The 20881-nt window shown below is 36.9% G+C and overlaps 1 protein-coding gene across 2 annotated transcripts in view; it reads right to left on the bottom strand.

Moving 5' to 3' along the window:
- The window catches only part of NAV3 (neuron navigator 3), a 247066-nt gene extending 241810 nt beyond the window's left edge, over positions 1-5256 (bottom strand). For both annotated transcript variants that reach the window (XM_062492048.1, XM_062492049.1), the window contains exon 1: positions 5014-5256. In XM_062492048.1, the coding sequence (XP_062348032.1) occupies positions 5014-5256 (243 nt within the window). The remainder of the gene's footprint in view (positions 1-5013) is intronic.
- Positions 5257-20881: the final 15625 nt, after the last annotated feature.

Genomic DNA, 20881 nt, shown 5'->3' with positions numbered 1-20881 from the left:
GGCACATGCTTTTTGCCTAATCAGATCAAAGTATTTACTTTGTTTTTTTTGACACTGGCATTAATTTTAGATTAACAACATTCACTTGGTACAACTAAGTGTTTTGGATTCCATTCTCTGTTGGACATGCTCCCTAGGTATTACAATGTGTGCTGCTCTGTCCTGATGTTTTACTGGGGACAGCTTCCCCATCTTAATTGTTCAGATTTCTTTGCTCTAGAGAAGTTAGTTGTGTCTTTTTACTCAGGTGGACACACAATACTCTATATAATTTCTTCCAGAAGGCTTTGCAGAAGATCAATTTCATGAGCTCCCCTAAGATCTCCCTGTATAAAAAATGGAATTGTATAATGAACTTAGTGGGGCTGGACCCTGTAAGGGACTTCACAAGCAAGTGCCTATTCATCCTCTGGATACCAGTATCTTCATACTACTAGGATCTTACTATAAGCCCCCAAAACTGAGATATCTAGAAAAGTTTTGGGTTTATATATGTGTACTAGATCAGCTGGGGAGGCCGACTAGCACTTTCTGATAATAAACAGTGATATGAAAAATGCTGTAGGCAAGACAGGAAGACTTGATTAGGGGATACAGAGAAAAATAAGTCATATTCAGTAGCCTTTAAAGATGTCTGCCAAGAGGAAGGAAGAAGCAGATAAAGCAGACAGCAGCAGAGAGATAGCATGAACAAAAAGAAACTGAATACAAACAAACAACAACAACAAAAAAACGATAATACAACAGTAAAGGAATTAATTAAATCAGGAATAAGGCTAAAATCTTATCATCCAAGTCATACAACCTAAACACCACAATTAATATATTAATCTCAGAGAAAATTCACTTTGGAAGCATAAATGATGGTATAGGGCTCTTGAAAGAAGGAAGTCAAATGATGGGAGGAAGACTTTGGGAACATAAAGCAGAGCACTACAAGGAGCAGCCCCAGGAAGACAGACCAGAAGACCAGTGTGCCTGCTGGGATTGCTGACTCCTGGCAGCTGCACAGCTTTGTGCTGGAGAGGATTCATGGCACTGCACTTGTGACTACACCATCAAATCTGTGAGAATAGCTGAAGTTAAACACTACCTGGAGTAAAACACTACTGCCACTGGCATTTTCCCACAGGTCAATATTACAGACTCACTGAAGGGAGATCCTGTCATCCACCCCCCTACTAAAGCAGGTTCACATAAAACAGGTTGCACAGGATTGCATCTAGACAGTTTTTAATGTCTCCAAAGAAGACTCCTCAACTTCTCTGGATATCCTGTTCCAGTGCTCTGTCACCCTCAAAGTAAAGAATTTTTTTCCCTGAAATTCAATGGAAATTCCTTTGCTTCTGTTTGTGCTCTTTGACCCTTGCCCTGTTTCTAGACACAACTGAACAGTCTGGCCCCTAGCCTCTCAACACCAACCCTTAAAATAATATAGTGAAGAGTTATGATTTAGTGATCAAAAATACGGTTTTGAAAATAAAGTCTTTCTTCATTCCTATAGTTTTAATTCATTATTTAATTTACTTTTCTACAATATCAATGGATATTTTTTCTCTTTGTTACTATTTAGTGACTCATTCTAGAACTAGAACAGTATCAAAAAGTAGCCTACCATGATCTGATGATTTATTTTGCAAGCATTATAAATAATACTTTACCCACAATTAGAAAAATATTAGAAAATATAGCGGTGTTTACAGACATGGTTTTGCATAAAAATACTCCATGGTCCAGCTGAACAGCAAAATTTCATCTGCTTCAAAGACAGCCAGCATTTCACCTCATGAATCCAGCAGCTGGAGTCTGTTCCTGTGTACATATATAGGAATAAACTTTTGTCTATATGATACTCAGGGAAAAAGAATGTGTTCTGAATACTTGTGTTAGAATATTTTGCATGACTATTCACATCATAAAGTGTTCATGCAGTCAGCCTAAACATTAGTGGGTTTGGCAAGAAAGCAGATGGACATGTTGTATGATACTTAGGTACCAAAGCATAAATTATGCAAATCTGGAACAAGAGTGCATTTGAATAAACTGCACACAGAATAATTTAAATCATTAGCAACTTACTATTTGCTTTCGTAAGCCTAAGTAAGTTCTATACAATTAAGAAGATAGGTAAACATAATCACATCAAACTTTTTCTACCACAGTTTTTATGACAATATCACTTTTATTAAACCTCAAACTTCATCATGTCCACAAACAAGAAAACAACCAAGACTACATGTTCAAATGCAACAAAATTGTGTGAGATGAGAGAAACAGCAAGGGAAGAGAGAACTGAGGTTTGCCGCTGTATCCCCAACCAGCCTTGACCTTGTGAGAAAGCCAACACAAGTGACAAAAGTCTCAAACAATCAGGTTTGGTGAGAGTGAAGTTCATAGAGGAAACAGCTGGATGGCAATGACCTACTGTATTGACGTGCATAACCCAAATTTATTTTAGAATTATTAGCACTTAATAAATAGCAACAGGATATGTTACAGTGACTACACGTGTCAATCTAAGTGCCTTGCAGACAGGATGAGAAAACTTGTGACCCGCACTGCAACAAATGTAAAACACCAAAGTTAAGCAATGCAAAATGCACTGTTTTCAGCAGACAAGAGCCAAAGTTAACTAGATGATTAATTCATATTTTCCACTGTCTCTTGCAGATAGAGATCCATATTTTTCCCTCTAAAATCAGTGCTGCCTTATATGAAATTATATATATAACAGAAGCATACAATAAATATGTTAGATTTTACTATGAGTTGGAAACTCAGACTAGGTGTTAACTACACTTTGATTGAAAAACCTTTTATCTGACCATTTTTATAGTTACAGAGTCCCAGTGTACAGCATTACATACAAAAGTCACACAGAGGTTTCACATGGAATAATGTTAGGTCTATTGGAACCAGCACTCACAAAGGGTCAAGCTTTGGGATGACACAACATGTAGTGAAGAACTTGCATCTTTTCAGCAAACCTGAAGGATATTAACTCTAACAACTCCATCAGATCTGTGCTTAGAACTACTGTTTAAATAACCTACACATATTTCTGAGGCTACCCAAGTGGTATGGATCTCCATCACTGATGAAGAAAATAGCACTTCTATGAATCTGGTTGGCAGGGGAAAGTTTTGAGACCATCATGTGCACAGCCTAGTCTTACTCTTTATGGATTATCTTTTAAAACTGCTCAGCAGCCTCTCTTGAGAGCATATATAGAGAAGGATATCATGGCTGGTGATTGTTTTTGGGAAGTTGGTCTGCTCTTTGTTCTTTAGAAATACAGTCTCTGAGATGACAGCTATTGTCAAACCAATTAAATGGCAAATTGGTACCACAGTTTGTGTCCATCCAGGCTGTTACTTTACTCACTAGGAGTTCAGCAGAGTTCAGGACCAGATGCCTTGGAAGGCTATGTCTCCCAGTTGGTCTCACACTAATTACTAATAGCTCCCAAGTGGTATAAATACTGAAGGCAAGATGCCTTATATTTCTCCACACTTTTATAAGTAAACAAGAAACATTTCTCAGCAGCCAATGTAACCTTTTGCTTTTTTCCTGGAAAATAGTATTTGCAAATCTAATTTACTTCTCACGGAATGCCCATTAAGAAACATAATTTTAAAAAAAAGTATGTTTACTATTAAAAATAAGTAAACATGCGAGAATTGCACTGTGTTGAAAACTTACTATCTTCAAACTTGCATTATCTTTGTACTCATGTTATAGAAATGGGCTGTTCATCACTTGTTATCAAGAGATGAACAGTTTTCAGCTTTTTTTACATTTTTGTATAGGATATCTGACACCAGCAATGCATCATCTCTGGGAGACAGGGAGATGTGACACAGAAAACTCCAAGTAGAAAGTTAAGTGGCGTGACTAAATTCTCATGTGTAAATATGTGGCAAGGTTTAAAAAGAAAATCAAATGTTCATAATCCCAACCCTATGCTTTAACCACAAAACCAACTTTCTTCTCTGTAAATAAGTTAGCACACTAACTAAAAACAAAGAAAAAACAAGGGCATATATTATGTGCCTCTTGCCACTGTAACAACTCTAATGGCATTTAAGTGCTTTCAAAGTAAGATACAAATAAAAATATATGTTTAATTGCAGTGTGGTTATCAGTTCCACAAACCAAAAGTACTAGAAAAGCAAGAGGAAGTAGCCTCACAGCTTGCTGAAGCTGTGTAAACCACACATGCAGCCATAATGTAGTGACTGAAAGTTCTACAGAAATATATGCTGCTGACAAGAAGGGACTTGATACTCATGTACAAAGCATGAAAAATTTTTTCAACTACAACAGAAAGACTAGCTGAAAATCAAACAGAAGTTTTTTTTAAAAAGTTAATTAGGACCCAAAAATAATCCCTTTACAAAAGAAAAAACCCTAAGCAGTCTAAAAAATACTACGGCATCCTACTTCAGATAATCCTTTTATTTTTAAATCACATTGAATTTGGACTAGATAGGGGCTAGGAAGAAGCTATTTTGCTGAAGAGAAAAGCACAAGTACTTTTCACTAAGAAGCTGTTTTTCTGGTTCAGCAGTTCTGCAGCAAGAGTAGCCAGATCATTTGAAAATTTAAAAGAAAATCAATTGCATGTTTTTATTTTACAAGAGCCTCCCTGTGGGAATAAGTGTGGGCGTGAGATCTTTTTAAATTTCATAATATAGCATAAAGCTGCCAAGATTTTTTTTTTAAATACTCTGTTTACTGGGTGCCAGAATGATTTTTCTCTCCTTATGATTCTACTGATCCTTATCAAAATTCATCTGTGAAGTGAATAACACTAACATTTAAAAACAGACTATTTATTCAGACAGCAGCACTGAGCAAAACAAATTTTCAAGGCTGCTATGGGAGTTCAGTGATGACAGTAAAAGTCTATTTACTCATTTACCCCCAAGTTCTGCATGCACAAAGTTTGTATCAAAGATTTTTTCAAAGCAAATCAACATTTGAGTTCCACAGGTAAAGTTTACAACTAACCTTGCTATCTTCAATCTCCTGGGTTTTTCCTTGAAGCGTTTTCCTCTCTCCAAAATCACAGGTTGACTTTAATGTAAGCTGACAAGAAAGCATCGAGCTCTCTGCTGCTGTAAGCTCCAAAGACTTTGGTGAGTACTTCTGTGAGCCGGCGGGGCCAAGGTTGGGTATCGGGAGGGCAGTGTGGACAGGCTTTGACCCTACTGCTGGCTGTCTCAGCTTGGAGGCAACCCCAAGCACAGGCATGGCTTCTATAAAAGTATCTTCTTTCTGCCAAAGAAAATGCTTCTGACCTCAGTCTGGTAGACTCCAGCTTCAGCAATTTCAGAACAAATGCTTCAAACAAAAGTAGCAGTCATCTTTTCAAAAAGTCTTAAAACAATAATATTAGGAGTTTCACAAGGAAGCAAAATTTTCCCTTCATCTCTCCCCTTCTGCCTCGCAGCCACTCACACGCACTGCTCAGTGAGTCAGTGGCTCTGTAAGACTAAACGCTCCTTTGGGGCGTGAACTTTTCTTGAAGGTAACTGCCACAGAGCTGCCTGTCTGGGATTAAAGAACTCATAAATTTGCTTTCTCTTCTTCCTACAGCATTCCAGGTCTGTGCATTAAGTGAATGAAGGATGGTAGAAAAGGGGAGAGAGAAGAGAGAAAACCTCCCCGTACTCCAACTGTCAAAACAGCTCAGAAACCACAACACTGGAAGCAGAGACCTCTTCCTGACTACATAAATAACCAGCCCACATCTTTAAAAAAAAAAAAACAAACCAAAAAAACCCCACAAAACAAAACCCCTTTTTTTTTTTCTCTGTTTAAAAAAAAGGACCTGAGTAGTGGCCAAAGCAAACAGCTGTTGGACGAGTTTTCATCCCGGAAATAATCTCAGCAATGAAGCTGTTTGTCTGATTCCTGGCTATTTTTCACTGCTGACAGCCATGAGCTACGGTGTTTCATTCTCTGTTCCTCCCGTGAAATCAGGTTAAAATCGTGCAAGAGTGTTGCTAGAAACAGACACTGAATCACACTGTGGGTAGCGTCCGTCTGTGCTATGAAAAATCCATACAAAAACAGAGAGCAGGATATAGGAGAATCACAAGTATTGTCAGAAGATTTGGTCAATACAACTTTCAGAACTCTCTTTTTCTTTTTTTTTTTTTCTTTCTTAGTGGTGGTGTTAACGTCATCTATTCAGCGTTAACACTTCCCTTTCTAAAAACCATTGAAAGCTCCATGAAGTCTGTGGCCAACGCATCATTTATGCTTATTGCTCACAGAAATATTCTTTCTGGCAACCTCAAATCCTTGCACATGGAAATTCAAGTAAGGCTAGCAGAGCAGGCTCCAAAATGAGTCATGATGGACAGTCCAAATTGTTAAGCAGCATAAACACTTACTTAAAAGAACAACTGTAAATTCCTTTGAAATCCTATATCCTTTAAAACTGACATGAGGAAAAACCTGTGCAGAAACATCACCCTGTTCAACTCCTATGGGATTTTATCATCCAGCACTATAGACATGGAATTTTTTGCTACATCTTACAAAATAAAACATAAGATGACTTGACTTATTCTGCCCCAATATACTACATGGTATTAATTATGCCTTCCTTGAACAGTATGTACTATTACCACCATTGATAAAAGCACAAGAGAAAATAAGAGCCCTCTGGACTTTTATGTTCTCAAAACAAGGTTGGCAAAAATTAGAAAAATCATTGAAAAGAAAGAAAATGAGAAGCAGATTGAAAAGATCTTAGATTGTGTTTAAAAATTATTTTGCAGAATAAACTGGTGATACCTGCAGTATTGTCCTCTATCATTAATTTACAAAGATCACACTGATGCAGTACATAAATTCAGGTCTCTGTATTGACTTACAAATTTTCCAATTCTTGTCTGTGGTTTGTAGGAGTGAATTTGACCTGTTGTAGTAATAGGCCTGAGTTTTGAAGTGAGAATACAGAGAATCAGCAAACACATTTCAGCATCCTATGATTATTTGCCTTTTTTTTTGTTTGTTTGTTTTGCCACCACTAACAATAGATGCAATGGTTTTTGTGCAAGAATGTACAGAGATAGCTGCCCTGTGAAGCTTTGCAGACTGCATTTTAGGCAAGTTCAGCCCACAGGATCCATCTATTTGCTCCAATCATTGGAATATTCATTTTCAGTGTGATATTTCAGATCTTCTGCAGAGCAAAAGGGAATAAAGCTCCTTGTGCAGTCTGCATTCATTCTCCAGCATTGTAGAGCACTGAAGATGTGTAAGGAGTTTAGATTTCTTAGGCACAACCGTTAACACTTCAGAAAATACACATATGCAAATACTGAAGTGGACCACAGGAAAAGGGGGATTTATCTCTTCCAAGGTTTGAAAAGATGAAAAATCATCATGAGAACTGTTACCCAATGATCAAGACAAAGAATAAACTACAGCCATGAGACAGATACTTTCTTAAAAAGAACTTTGCCAAAAAAATGTAATTGAATCTTATTACTTCCCGGGGTTATAATTTTACAAAGTAATGCACTTTGGTAATCTTGCTGATCTTCTTTTGAATATGAATGATGAGGTCATGATACCCACAGTCTCTTTTGCAACCCATTTTCCCAGCACAGAAACCCTGAAAGTAATAAGTAAGTAAACTTACTAGGAGAGAGTCATCTGTAATGCATAACCAACAGGATTTGGAAACAATGATGTGAGACTGGTGTTACTGCTACTCTTTCAAAAAAATTCTTCATTACATGTTGACTTTAAAGCTAGTACCAAGTAAGGGCCATCAACTTCATCTACCTAGAATTTGTACAATGATAAATCACAGAAGTTCTTCTGGTCTACTGAAGATGCAAAGAAAAGCACGCAAGATTCTTCGCAGGAATCATGAAAAATAATGGAGGAAAACAATTATGCTCTGCAATTAAGGATGCAACTACAAGCCTAGTCTTCCTTTTCTTTTTTTCTCTAATTCTAAGAAAAAGAGAGATAAACATCTGCTACTCTTAGAAATCACTTAGCTACAATTTTTGCTTGAAAGGCCCTTGCGTACCTCATGGTGAATGTGGGTTTTATGAAGGCTATTTTGGGGGAAAGAATATTTAACAACTAAGCTTCAGTATAAACTGTTTTCCACACGAAGAGGAAAGGATAAAGCATCTGTGGACAACATACACAAACTGTCACCAGGTGCAGGTGGTGGTGGGATGACCCTGAGGTATCTGAAGATTCTGTAAGGGAAGGAATAATGGGGAAAACACAAAGTTGGAGCTGCAAAGAAAGGCACATTGTCAGGCATCAAGCCCAACGTGTGAGTTTGGTGGGATTTTCCTCCTTATCTGTGAGGTGGAAAGCTAAATGACTCAAGCAGGGCAGACAGGGAAAACTTAAAGTCAAAATGAGGATGATTTAGATATGTGTGAATAATGTCCAAACAGAAGAAAGGTGTATCTGTAAGAAAGTAAGAGTGGAGAAGGTGCAAACTGTGGCTATAACCTGGAGTTACATGAAATCAAACATAACACCAGACTGTCTGGCATGAGGGACAAAAGCATTACAGTCAAGACAGAGAAAGCAGTGAGTAAAAAGTATGACTGACAGAAATAAGGGACACACATATTCTCTTGGTTACATGAAACTGATATATCTAGAAAGGGACTGCAGATAAACAGGTCAGGTTAAGCATTGTTCAGAGACAAACTGTAAGTTTATAATTTATCCTCTTAGAATTGAGAGTAGACATCCTCCAGCCAGGCAGGTAGGGGACATCATTTGGATTCAGAATTCAGGAGGATAAACACAGATCATGACCAAAGTCCTGAAACAAGGGAAATGATGTGCAGGAAAGGTTGGAGAATTATGAGGATGCTAGAAGAAAACAGAAGTGTGAGAAAAAAAATAGAATCTAACATTTCAAATGGGATGCTAGAAAAGAAGATAAAAATGTAAAGAGGAAGCAAAAAATGGGAAACAAAGCGAAGCTCAAAACACAATCTTTAGTAGTTTTGTCAATGGTAGTGGCAGTTCCAGTGATATGTTTAAGGTAGGCCCACTGCTTTTGCTGATAAAACAGTTTCAATCTGGCTGTAAAGCATGACTGTGAAAGCGTCACACAATCAACATTTTTACACAACTTATAGATTATATCAATGATCTGTACCTCAATGTAGGAGAGTATATATGCATTCAGAACAATAGTTCCTACATCCTAAAAAAACCTGTAATATTTATTTCAAATAGCAGGAGCAGACACACCTGAAGTCTAAACTACTTCATAAAAGAAGGTATCAGTCATTTGCAATGTTAATGGTGAATTTTTGTTCTCAGGACTGAATAGAAATAACTGGGCACAGCACAACCCCCCAGCATACATTTCCTTTCCTTCATTGGGTCTGATACCAGTACAAGCCCCACGAAGGTTGCTCCCCTTCTGCACCCCCAGCCCTCAGACAAACTGTTCACATGAACTGAACAGACAGCTGGCAGAGTCTCCCAGAGCACAGGAAATATCAAGAGAGGGCACACCTGCCTCAAAAGTGGAGCCAAGATACTTGTTTGCTCTTTCTGCTCTATGATCTTCAACAAGGAAGCTGTTGCGTGTGTCCAGGGTCAAACAGGAAATGTCAGGGGTCCAGAGACTTCAGAGCTCTGTTCTGAGCTGTTTCCCCACTTCATCCCACTGGTGTAGCAGCTGTGTATAGAGTTTACATGAGCCAGGCCAACTTCACAGTGAACTTGAATGTGCTGATACAATCACATTAATTTGTGCTCACTAATTTCAGGTTGAGCAGAAAGTTTTCCCCAGCTGGGGATAGACAACTCTTGAAAAAGCGACCAGTAGTACTAAAATATTGAAGGCACCTGAACCAATACGATTTATTCATTTACTCCAGAAAGAAAGGTTTAAACTGTAATAATGCAAGTACGATGCACACCACATGTGTGTTTGGTGTAACAAAGTAGGTTCAACCTGTCACGTACTGATGAAACAAATCCTTCAGCTCTGACTCATGTTCACAGCATAATTCTATGGACATGATTTTTGTTATTACACAAATCAGGTGACTCTACACAAGGCAAGATACATTTAACAAGCATTTAATCCTATCTGCAAGTATGTAATGCAACTGAGTAAGGTACTGCTGTTGTTAACAGTTTTGTATTCAAAAATATATAGAATCCAAAGCCCAGTTACAGTCACAGAAAAAGGTGCATCCGGTTTCCTAAAGGAAATCCTTCTGCTTTGGCTGAATGTTTGGGGCAGTTTTTCAAAGAGGACAACTTTTAAATAAGGATATAGTTTTATTGTCTGAACAATCTGGCCTTTCAAAACTCAGACAGGAATTCAAGGGTTTGAATGCATTAACTGATAAAGTGAAGTGCTCTTCTATAATTTTCATTCATGTGTACGTTTGCAGCATCTTCCATCAGATGATTTTATACCTTTATGTGTAATATACCACCTTGTAAAGTATGTAAGGTATATTAAAATATTTTCAAGTGGAACCATAAGGCTAAATGACCTTCCCAGGTCTATACAGGTCTTCAGTACTTTTTTTCTTAACTCATTTTTTTTTATTATAAATCTGTGTGGGTTAAAAATCAGTTACTTCTTCTTGTCTACTCAATTTAATCATGAAGTATTTGGCTTAAAGGAATTGAGCTTAAATACTACAGGATTGGAAAACATAAACTAAAATTTTATAAGGGTAAGAAAGAACTGACAGCAACTGAACACACTATGTAAGTATTTACATACTGATCTACTGGCTAGACCACAGAGCCAGCTGGAAAAGCTTAATGAAAGGATCAGCTTTTCTCTTTGGGAGGTGGAAGAGGAAAAGGGAAAAAAAATAATAATAAAAAAGATAATTTATTTGTTCTTTTCTAAGCGAATGACCCAAAAAACAAATGCTGAAGACTCAAAGCTGATGTGAACTGCAGGTGATGAGGAAATGCCCACAACCAGCATAAACTGGTCAGAAAGTTAACCAGTCATCCTAAGGATTGAAGTGGCAGCTTTTCTATCCTTACTCTCTCCAAGACACAGTCATAGCAGGCACACTGGCTTCTCCAGTATCCTTCTGGACACTGGCAGGTATCTTTGCCTTTTTCCAGTTCTCTCCTCCCAAATTTGTCTTTCTTCCTCTGACAGGATTTCTGGCTTCGTATCACTTTTGGTAGGCCCTGGTGAATTATGAATTACTGCTTGCCCTACATTTTTCTATCATAGAGCACATGACAGATACATGACTTCAGTGCTGCATTGTCAAACAGCATTTCTCCCACTTATCAGGGTAATTAAGTGCTTCAACTCCTTGTAGAACTGCTGGAAGGAATGTCTAAGGTAGACACGACAAAAACAGACAAAATAGAATGCATGATTAAGCTCTAAAGTGATAACATTACTTTCAGTGTCAGTGGTGAGGAATAGAATTCCTAACCTGTTTTTAATAATGTTATTGATGGAAGAAGTTCTGTTCCATTTGAAATTTTGACCAAAGCTCAAATTATCTCATGTTCCCCTTGAAAAATGGTCCTCATAAATTCTCTGCAATCACTACTGCTTTCAATACGGATTCCCCCGGAAAAAAATTTTCCCAATGCACATATGCCCTAAAATTTTGGTGGAATATTTCATTATGCTCTGGAAACATTTATAAGTCCTAATTAGATGAGAAGGAAATTGGCAAGATTTCTGGTTAATCAAAGCTGTTCTGACTCTTGATACTAAGTGTGAACTGTTTAGAACTTTCATCCAAAATTTCTTCAGAGAAATTTACTTGCTTTACTTACTATGAAATATCCTAACAAACTGTAAAAAATAACCCATAAAAAAACTGAGACTAAGCAGGAAGGAATCTGCTGATTATCTGCCATCAGGTGGCTGGCAGAGTGGCAAACCTATGCTTTCATCTGCAGGAAACTTTCCTCTTATGAGCACTGCAGATCTGATAGAGGGTTTCAAAATCACAGTTATGTTGGCATTCACTTCAGCATTGCAGTGAAAAACTTCTACATAAGGTTCCCACTAGTCTATTAAAAAAAAAAATTACTGTAGAAGAATAGCTTAGAAACATCTGCTACAGTCATGATCAGTCTCTTGGCCAAGAGCAGCAACAACGGTAAGAGTCTTTGAAGTCAATCAGCTTTGCTATCACCAGCAGATACCCCTGCAGTCAGTGGAAATTACTGCACAGAGAGTTTAGGAGATATGAAGAAAACTTTATCTGCCAAAAGTGTATCTAGACAGCAATGAAGAAAAGAGCACTTTTTTTCCACAATCATGAAAACTGTTAGGAGTGAAAGGTTACCAATAGGTGTTAAAAAAAGACTATATAAATACTTAGAGAATACTTCATGAAAACAAAGATGGATATATTTTAAGGGATTAGCTTTGATATTTGACCTTCAACAAGTGCAAGCTGCACTGCAGCTGGAGGAGCACTTCTGACTCATGATCGACTGTCTGCGCTTCCTTCTTGCTTTGAGACTGTAATCATTCAATGCCAAGTTGCATCACCCACAGTTTACACCTACTATAGCTATACCACCTCTACCCATCTGCTACTCCAGATCTTGATCTAAGTATTAATTATTGCATATTATTTCCTGTTATTCCTCACTGCTTATCAGTATAGTGGAATTGTCCCAACAATATTTTTGGTTTCCTGTTGGACTTTGCAGATAGTCATCATAACTAATTTTGTTATCAAGTAACCCTTCTTACAATGCCCATATTATTTATTTTCATCTTCTTTAACCACATAAATAGTTTGTTTTTATCCTACATTTCCTGTGATTTGCATTAAATCAGGAGATACTGATATTCATTTTAAAGGCAAGATTTCCCATGGCAAACATAGCATGTCAGCAGCAAGTATGAAGAAACATTTTAGATCTTGGTGAAGCATTACAAGATCACCATTATATCCCCTTCTCTGCCACAATTCACATCAGAAAATCTGGTGTTTACACAGCTCTCATGCTGGGTGGATGTACTGGTGAAGCATTACTCCCCGTGGCAGTGCTAAATTTGCAGCTTAACTGTATGATCTCAAGGGTCTTTGCCAACTTGAATAATTGTATGATTTTATTGGCCCCATTGCCACACACCTCCCTTGCACATCACCTCTTGCTAATGGTCAGAGGCAGCATCCTGAGTGCTGGATCTTTTTTGTGACCAGTACTTTTATTTTGCATCTCAAGTTGTTACATGAACAGATATTGTACCTTGAAGTCACTCTGGGGTTTTTCTTTTGTTTTGATAAACAGACATGCTTTTTTAACCATTTTTTTGGTGCCATTTGCCATTATTGAGGAGTTATGGTAACACTACATAGAATCCACATTTTTCAACAGTGTTCCCTCACCAGGGCATATCACTACACTCACTGTGGTTTTCCTGATCCCGTCTTGTGCTTGACCAGCTTGGAACTCTGGCAGAGATGGTCACGCACCTCCACCTGTGAAATATTAAGCAGACAGGCCTTCTGTGCCAATGAATGAAAAACCTCGACCACGTATAGTTGAGCTGTGAAGTGGGTGCTCTTTTCTTTCAGCTAAAAATTAGCCTAATGCACATACTAAAAATCTCAACCATCTGCCTCTATCTCCTGTTGGCCATATGTGAACATTTGTTACAGAGAGCCTTGAAAGCTTGTGCCTTTCTCCATTCTGCTGTGATCAGAGCATGCTCCAGGCCAAATTCTGAAATGGGTTCTGTATGTCACTAGACTAAACCTTCCAATTTTTTGATCGGTAAGTGTCAAGGAACTGCTGTTTTTCATTACTAAACATCTCCCATCTATGCTAAACCATACACCTTGTGTCATCCCAAAAAAAAAAAAAAAAATCTAAGAGTAAACTACAATAGCAGCTTTCCTGGTCAGCAAACTGTATTTCCTCACCACTAGTCTGTCTATAGATGCATGGTTTTATCTTTTGTGTTTATCTTTATGTACGCATGAGTACACATGTTTAACATGTCAGACAGACATTAATGTGCTTTGAGCAATTCACCTGGGTTGTTTTATCTTTCACAAAAAAAAAAATTAGAAATCATCAAACCCTCAATAGCACACAGATGTCAAAAATAACTTCAAATCCTGCAGATGTTAGAAGCTTCCTTCCTGGTTCTCTGTATACTGGGGAGAAATATTACCTTACAGATGTGGCATGTTAATATTAATATTAACATTGATATTGATATTAATAGTAATATTGATATTAATATTTATATTAAAAATAATATTCATATTGATAAAAGCTATGGTTATATATTGGTTTTACCTTCAAGTGCAAGAATAGGGCTAGATGGGAGATAAATGATCCAACTCCTCTCCCAGCTTTCATCCATCACTTGGGCTTTTAGAACTGACATATGTAATAAGCATTTGGCAGCCATAAAAGCAACATCAGCATTCACAAATTAAAAAATAAAACAGAAAGCCAAAATAATTTTTTCCACCTACAATAACCCTAGGATGAGCTACAAATAAAGCACAGTTTTATCAAAACCAGAAGGGACACTAATCTGGTTATTTAGCTGAAGCATCCAGCTAAACAGACATTGTTAGGTATAAATCAGCAAGACCTAAGTTAACAGCCACTAGTGAAAATGTCAGTGGTGGCATGTGCACCTTCAATAGTGACAAAGGTAGAAAGTATTGTCTTCAGATAGATATGTCTTCAGGCAGAAAATGTCTCCATTACATGTTCATGCAGAATCACAGCCAACAATACTTTGTATTGTTGTAACTTTTCAGTAACTTTGCTGATAGATCCAGGAAGATTTTCTATTGCTACAAAACCATGTGATTCCCTCCTCCAGGCCAAGTACAAGACATACAGTGCAGTCTCTCAGTTCAGAAAAGATATAATTAGATTCCATATATTATTCCTTTCTATTCCTTTATTTTTTTCTTATATTCTCTTTGAAAGTTTTATTTTTCATTCCATTCCCTTCTCTGTACCCAGTGAGGGAATATTCTGCAGAATAAGAACAAGATGTGCAGGCAGTATTTTTATTTTCTTTTCAGAAACCATTACAGCACAGCATTACAATTTCTGCAGTACAAACCACCTGAGCAACACTGAGATCTGTAACTAGAAGACTATTCAAAAAATCTCCTCCAATAACCTGTCAAAGGATTCTGGTCTTCTCTGAAACCTGCTTCAATTTAGGAAATTTTCCCAATATCCCATTATTTTGGTTTTATATTTCATAATTTTCTATTTTACTTGCCTAAACGATAATGCAGCCAGTGTTGCTTATATTGCACTACTTCTTTTTAGCTTTCTATGGAAGTTCTTGACTCTAACATACCTGAGCACTTTTATTCTGCCTTACATAGTAAAACTGAAGCAGTCCAATGCCTAATGCCATGGGATGCTAATGCAAGGAGCAGGAGTCTGTACTTGCTTGAATATATTAGCTAAAGATGGTGGAGGAGGAAGGGAAGAATAAAAGAGGGATGGATACACAGTGCGCAGTCTTCTTTCTGACCTGGAAAAGGTTTCCTTCTGTTATTAGAATCTGCATTCCAGGCTAGTTACATTCTGGCCAAATTGATTTTCCCACCCTTACATAACTGAACTCTGTTCTTCATTATATGGGTGTAAATCTGCAGCAGAAACTTTGAACTTCCAAGGAGTAATTCTAGATTTATGCCAGAGTAATTGAGAGCAGAATGTAGCCTCTTGGTTGCTCATAGATATTATACTACTATTATACTTCTATCCTCCTACACACTTGTGACTACTCAGCTTTACCCTAGCCACCTCTTCTTTCCTTTAAGATATTCTAAATGTTGACACAATATCTGGAATTTTTAATACAGATCATATTTGGAAATATCGTACTTGCAAATCAAGGGAAAATGTAACTACTGAGAATGTATGTATCAAGAGGAACATTTTTTCCTCAGAGAAAATTTTTAAGAACAATACAGAAGCATTCTTTTGTGCTGACACAGGCTGCATGCATGACTGTCCAGCTCTTTTTCAAGTCTGCAAAATTGTTACCATTTATTAATCTCTAGACTTTTATTATTCAAATAGCAAGCAGTTCAAAAAGTTCACTAAATCTGTATCTTTAAAACTGTTACACAACTCTTTTGTAACCACTGAACTTATTAAAAATAAAAATTATTTCAATGAAGTACAGTTTTTATGTGTTAGGTAAACTTTATGCCTGGTATAAGTTTAATTAATTCCAGTGAGTTTTCCTCCAGCAGGAAATAATTTATTGTTTATATTACATGCCAAGAATTTTCTAGATTTATCAAAATATGAATGATTCCTATGTTATAACTTCTGTTTAAAAATTTATCCCAGTAGGGTTTTTTGGAAACAATTTTGCTGATAATGTCACCCTTTCTTTGCTCTTCACAAAGCCAGCAGGGCCTCAGAGATATTCTTGTGCATGCTAGTGGCTTCAACCAACCCTGTTTGTTCACATAACACCAAAGTACCTGGAGCTCAGAAATTCTGACATTGTCCAACTGTGACTAGAGACTTGCTTTCCTTTGATCTTTGCTTTCAAGAATCCTACACTTTCCCCCTCTTTGAGGAAAGACAGTTGGTTTTAATTAAAAAAAAAATAGAAACATTAAACAGGAGAATTTCCCAACAGGAAGCAGAGTTAAAGTGAGCCAAACTTTAGCACCATACCTTTTGGATCATGCCCTCAGCAGGGTGTAAATATCCAGTCCTTTTAAACATCAGCTTAGGCCACCTTCAGTTCTCACTAATATCTGGATTTACAGTGTACAAATTAAATCAAAATCTTACAGAACTACTGTTCCTGAAATATGGCTTCAAGCTAGGCTGTTGAAACGCTAGAATTTTAAAGGTCTCTGAGTAAGCAATTCTCACTGATTTCAATGAAAAGGAGAGGAAAAAATCCATTCCTAATCACAGTGGTCTCAGTGAGCCCAAGAACCAAGCCCAATTTCCACAGACAGAAATCTTTCCATGGACTTTGGTGGCCACATGTGCTAAATAGCTCTCACTCAAGGGCTCTGAGGCTGGGATTATAGTATTCACTTCTGTAAAGGAGTTCAAAGAAAACGTAGAAATTAGTGGGAATGGTAGAAACTTTAGGACCACTATGAGATTTTCTTAAATTGGCAGGCTAAAAGATTCGGCACCACTTCTATAAACTCCTTGAAACAAATTTGGCTTAAGCAGAAGCTCTACTGAACTGATTAAAAAACTTATCAAGGCTGGTTTTAAAGATTTATTTATTCAAATTCTCTTATGATACTGGCAGCCAAGTTGAAGTCAAAACTCAACTGTGATTAGAAAAAAATCATTTGAGTGTCAGCAGGTTATGTAAAAGCTAAGACTTTTTGCCCAGAAGTAAATCTGTGAATGTTACATTGATAATGCTAGTCTGAGAAGTCAGAAAAGCATTTAGAATCTGAAAACTTCAGATGATTTTAAATTAGTTTGAATCCATGTAAATATGTTGGTTTCATCTTTCTGGAGAGAGGTCACTGAGAGAAGCCATTGCTTTTTTTGCCATGATATAAGAGTAAAATGTCCATTCCCAAATGCCTTCCAAATTCCAAGTCTCCTGCCCTGGAGTGTTGACCCTAAAGGCAGGGCTACCAGTGTCTGTTTTAAGTCTATTAGAAACCTTCCTATACTTAATTTTATACAGATGATACTGTATAGCAATGGAAAGTAGTATCAAACCTCAGAAGTTTTTTTTCTATTTGTTTCAAGAAAAAATCATAACCGCTGGACCCCAAGATCTCTACAGAGAACAAAAAAAGTCTGTCCTCCCTCAGAGAATATAGTGGGTGAGAGACATCATCCAGATTTTTCTGGTAATACCTCAACATATGCCAGACTGTTTGAAGAGATCTGAACTATCAGATCAGGAAACCATCACAACTATGATGCTAAGAGAAATATTGTGAGTGATTAAGATCTTACAGTCAGTAGAATTCAGATGGAACAGAGTAGAAAATTCAGAAAAAGTATCTACTTGCAGGAAAAGCAAGATGATATTCTGTCACTATCCATCATCCATTCATGCATCTATGTCAAAAAGGTTATGGGAGACTGGCCACTCATTATGCTCATGTTCATTTTACTCATATACTTATCTACTGAAAAAGAAAATAGTACTACTGTATCCTTATGCTTACAGTTTTAGGTGTTTATGAGTCATGACCTGGATTCTACAGTCATTTATTTCATCATTACCCATTCCACTGTCCTTCAGCTGATCAATGTAGGAAAAAATACCTCATTATTATGCATAGCCCATGGCTGTATTTCAGTTTAAAAAATCCTATGATTTAAGCTTCCTTCTAATCCTTCTAGAGCCCTTAATTATATAGATTTGAAAATGTACCCTATAACTATTATGGGTCCAGCTTGAAATTAATACTTATTTTTTTCCCCATTTACAACATTCCTAACTTACCATATTTTTTTAACTTCAAATATTCTATACTAAATCCAAGTTTTATTAGCTCTTAAAGCTCTTAAAGCGGAAAGCTGAGAGTCACCATTTTGTCTGCTTGCAGCTGAACCTGTTTTAAAACAATCTGCACCTGCAAAGTTTGTTAGAAGTACGCATAAATAGCTGTAATCGATGAGCAATTTTTGAATTTCCTTTCCCACATTAAGTCAAATATGATGAGGTATAGATTAAAATACATGAGTTCAATAGTAGTGAAAAAAACCTAAGGAATACTACAAGCCTTCAGCTGCACAATAGGGTAACGCACTTCCTAAAGGTTTGATCCTGCAGCTCTAGCACATACTCATTTCTCATCACCATCATGACTTCAATCATCACATGCAGACTATAGAGCCATATCCATTTCAAGTCATTAAGCAGAGACTGCAAGTTGAAGCAGGTGGGAGTCATGCAGATATAGGACAGTAGCTGGCTCTGAGGCTTTTCTTAATTTGTTCACCATCCTTTGAAGCACAAAAGAAGGAAAGAAAACCACATGAAATATTAAATCATCCCACATTTCCAGGAAGGTTCTGAAACAATTAAAAATTACTACCCTAATGTGTAGATGTTAGTCGGTTCTCTAAGAAAGCCAGAAAAATTGTAATAGGAGTAATAAACTTTCTACTTAAAAGTACAACAACAGAATTTATGTTTGGTTGTTATCCACTGAGCAATAAAATATATATTGAGCACTAAATAAATAACTATAAAAGCACAGGCTTTTATATTTCAGGCAATAGTGATTTTATTAGGAAATTGATTCAGATATTCCTCCAACTGTGAAAACATACAACCATCATAGATTTAGATCGGGACTGGGACTGGCAAAGAGAATTTATAAAAACATGAGGAGAGAGATGGCAGCAAAAGAAATGTTTCAAAAAACTAGATAAAATATATTAAGAAAATCTAAATTCCAGACTGAAAATTACTAACAGCAAATTATTCCTTCTTTACTTTTAAAAGTAGTCCTGCTTCTTGTCTGAAAACTACTCTGTTCTCTTTCAAAATTCTTCTTTCAAACCAACATGTTTAAGTTACATTTTAATCAGGTAGTCATAAAGTTCAGTGACTAATTACATTTCTAAAAAGTCCTGAAAAGCATTTCTTTGCCACCTTTCTTCCAAATATTTTACCCTTATTTTTCAAAGTGTTTCATTTTCAAACATTCGAAATGTTTTATTTATAAAAAGCATTTAAAGTATATTAGATCAAACAAAATACTTTTCTCTTGCCAGAGCAATTTAAAAAATTTTAAAATAGAGTTGCACAGCTGTAAGGCAAAAGAAGAATAGCTGATGTTGGCAAGCAGCTGTTGTGCAACACGCCTGTTTTGCAAATGAATCATAATGGTGTCTCTTGAAACTTGTGCTCCCCCATCTGTCTGTTGTATCTGTTACAGAGAGGAACATGTCTCTATGAAATTATGAACTACATTTTGTATTATGTTAGAACACATGTCTAATCTTGCCCAAAGCAAACCTATCGAATTCCTTGCCAGACAGCTGCCCTTCCTGCAAAAGATGCTTGACATCTTAGTGGAAGAATAACACTGAAAACCCATTGAAACTGCAATTTGAAGCCTACTTCCTCAACTGTTAAGTCTGCTTCATCTGTTTGACTAAAGTTATCCCATGGAATAGCTATGTAATGCTAGGCAGAGTCACTATAATTGAGGAGGCAACTTAGTATGGAAAGGAAGCCTTTGAGAAGACCAGTAGAAGTCATAGTTAAGACCTGGTCTGTATGAAAGAAAGGAATCACACAAGAGAGTAAGAGGATTAAAGAGGGTTTTGCCTGTTCTAGGACACATACAAGCAGGAATTCATCTCATGCATCTTCATAGATCTATGTCCAAGCAAGCCAGCCCCAGCTGCAATCCTGTTCAACAGAGAGAAACTAGAGGCTGCTTTGAGTATGACGCTAACCAACCTCCTGTTTCCTTCCACTGACCACTGTGAGTCTCCTGTAGGTATGACTGGATTGGTATGACAAGGCTACCGTTTCAAGTTACAAAAAATGAGGCAAAACCACTGAATTACTCAGACTATTCTGACCTTTGTCCTCCTGACCCCAACATTACTCCCAGTTCCATGTCACAGGCCTCTGCTCCTTGGAAGTACCGATCATGTCTATTAATTGAATTTAATTTTTAAACAAATCTTTTTCCCTTTTTATTCTCCCTAGGACTTTTCTTGTTGTTGTTTTCTGGGGGATTTTTTTTTTGTTTGTTCTTTTTTGTTAGTTATGGTTTTTGTTTTTTGGGTTTTTTTTTTTTTTAGTATTTCCTAAGGATAGAATAATTTGCCTAATCTAACTCCAGAATAGCCAACAATTTTTAGTGAAGAATGGAAAATATAGCTTCAGATCACGGCTGATAGAAGATAG

Source organism: Cinclus cinclus, chromosome 4, assembly GCF_963662255.1.
Source record: "Cinclus cinclus chromosome 4, bCinCin1.1, whole genome shotgun sequence".
Classification (NCBI taxonomy): domain Eukaryota; kingdom Metazoa; phylum Chordata; class Aves; order Passeriformes; family Cinclidae; genus Cinclus; species Cinclus cinclus.
This window is presented reverse-complemented; position numbering and strand designations above follow the sequence as displayed.